Raw genomic sequence first — 1930 nt, forward strand, 5'->3', positions numbered from 1 at the left:
TCTCCTCCACCTCCACTCTGTGGCTGCGGCTAGGGCTCGGGGCAGCCGGAACTGACAGATTCTTCTGCCACTTCATCTGGGGCAGCCTGGGCTCTTTCCCTCCTCCAGCTGCTCCTACTAGAGCTGGAGGATTGAACTCCTGCCAGCTGAATCTGAGACTGCCCATACTCAGGTCTTCTGCCCCCTTCTGCTGACCTGTACCACAGGAATCACATGGTGATTGCCAGGTTCTGTTCAATCCCTCTGAAGCACCTGGTACTGGGCACTCTCAGAAGACAGGCTACTGGCCTACATGGACCATTGGTTTTACCTGGAATGGCCATTCTGATCTTCTTATTTATACCCCAGATGTATCTGCCTCCTACTGTAACACACTATACCCCACTCCCCTCCCAGAGCTGATATAGATCCCAGGAATCATAGAATCACAGAATATCAGTGTTGGAAAGGAACCCAGGAGGTCATCTAGTCCAACCCCCTGCTCAAAGCAGGACCATTCCCCGACTAAATCATCCCAGCCAGGGCTTTGTCAGCCAGGAGTCCTGATGGGAACTCTCTCTCCACAGAGTTAGTAACAAAGTAAGAATAAACATTAATAATTTAACCCTTAAGTGACTTGCCAGATGTGAGAACATATTGGTTTTAGAAATGACTGGGTTGCAGCTAACAAGGGGAGGGGAAGACAGGAGAAAGTGACAGGGGCAGGGCTTTGGGGAGAAGACACACAACAGGGTTGAGGCTTGACAGAAGAGGTGAGGCAAGATTGCAATTTCAGGGATCCAGCTATCAGCAATTAGAAAGGTGGCAACCCAGTACAGTGTACATAGACTGACTCCCCAGTTCATCACGTTGACACAGCACAGTAAGGACAGGGAACGGTTTAATGTGTCTCTGTCTCTCCAGTAAGTGATTCAGGGAAGAAGCCCCAGCACCATGCACCAGCCAGCTCTGCACAGAGCTCAATCTGAGATCGAGAGCAGAAAGAGAAAAAATTTAGGTCTTTTTATAAGCAAAGAGCTGGAGCAGCCTGCCCCGGATCTGTTTGGTACTCACCCCGTAAATGATGGGGTGCAGCACGGGGGGAACGAGGTGGTACACACCGGTAATGAGAATGAGGAAATGCAGTGGCAGATTGTGGCCAAACCGCAGCATGAGAGAGGAAAATAAATCTGGGATGTACAAAGCTAAGATGGCACAAACATGAGAGATGCAGGTCCCAAAAGTTTTGAGCCTGGCATCCTTTGTGGGGAGGGGGAAGATGGCCCTGAGGATCTGAGTATAGGACATGGCGATAAAAAACGCATCCATTCCAATCACAGTGAGAAGATGAAACAGGCCATAGTAACTATTGATGCGGATGTCAGTGCAGGCCATCTTCACCACAGCTATATGCTCACAATAAAAGTGGGGGATGATGTTGGTTCTGCAATATGGCCACCGCCTCACCAGGAAGGGATAGGGTAATGAGAGTATGCCACTGCGCAGCACCACAGCCAAGCCGATCTTGGCCACCACGGGGTTTGTCAGGATGCTGGAATGTCTCAGGGGATGGCAGATGGCCACGTAGCGATCCAAAGCCATGGCCACAAGGATTCCAGACTCCATCCCTGAGAGGGAGTGAACGAAATACATTTGGGTGAGGCAGGCACTGAAACTGATCTCCCTGGAATTGAACCAGAAGATGCTCAGCATTTTGGGTACGGTGGATGTGGACATGACCAGGTCGCTGACGGCCAGCATGCAGAGGAAATAGAACATTGGCCCATGGAGGCTGGGCTCCCTCTTCACGATGAACAGGATGGTGAAGTTCCCCAACATGGCTATGGCGTACATAGCACAGAAGGGAATGGAGATCCAGATATGGGCTGCCTCCAGGCCAGGAATGCCAAGTAGGATGAAGGTGGAGGGGTTGGTGAAGTTGGTTCTGTTC

The 1930-nt window shown here is 50.8% G+C and overlaps 1 protein-coding gene across 1 annotated transcript; it reads right to left on the reverse strand.

Moving 5' to 3' along the window:
* Positions 1-993: 993 nt before the first annotated feature.
* LOC112124040 (olfactory receptor 51E1-like) lies at positions 994-1923 on the reverse strand (the record flags this gene model as incomplete). The annotated part of the gene is made up of 1 exon (XM_024222581.2): positions 994-1923. A coding segment is annotated over one exon (930 nt), but the record flags the coding sequence as incomplete, so codon positions are not given.
* Positions 1924-1930: the final 7 nt, after the last annotated feature.

The sequence above is a fragment of the Terrapene carolina genome, unplaced genomic scaffold (assembly GCF_002925995.2).
Source record: "Terrapene carolina triunguis isolate 2854851 unplaced genomic scaffold, T_m_triunguis-2.0 Scaffold8695, whole genome shotgun sequence".
NCBI classification, from domain to species: Eukaryota; Metazoa; Chordata; order Testudines; family Emydidae; genus Terrapene; species Terrapene triunguis.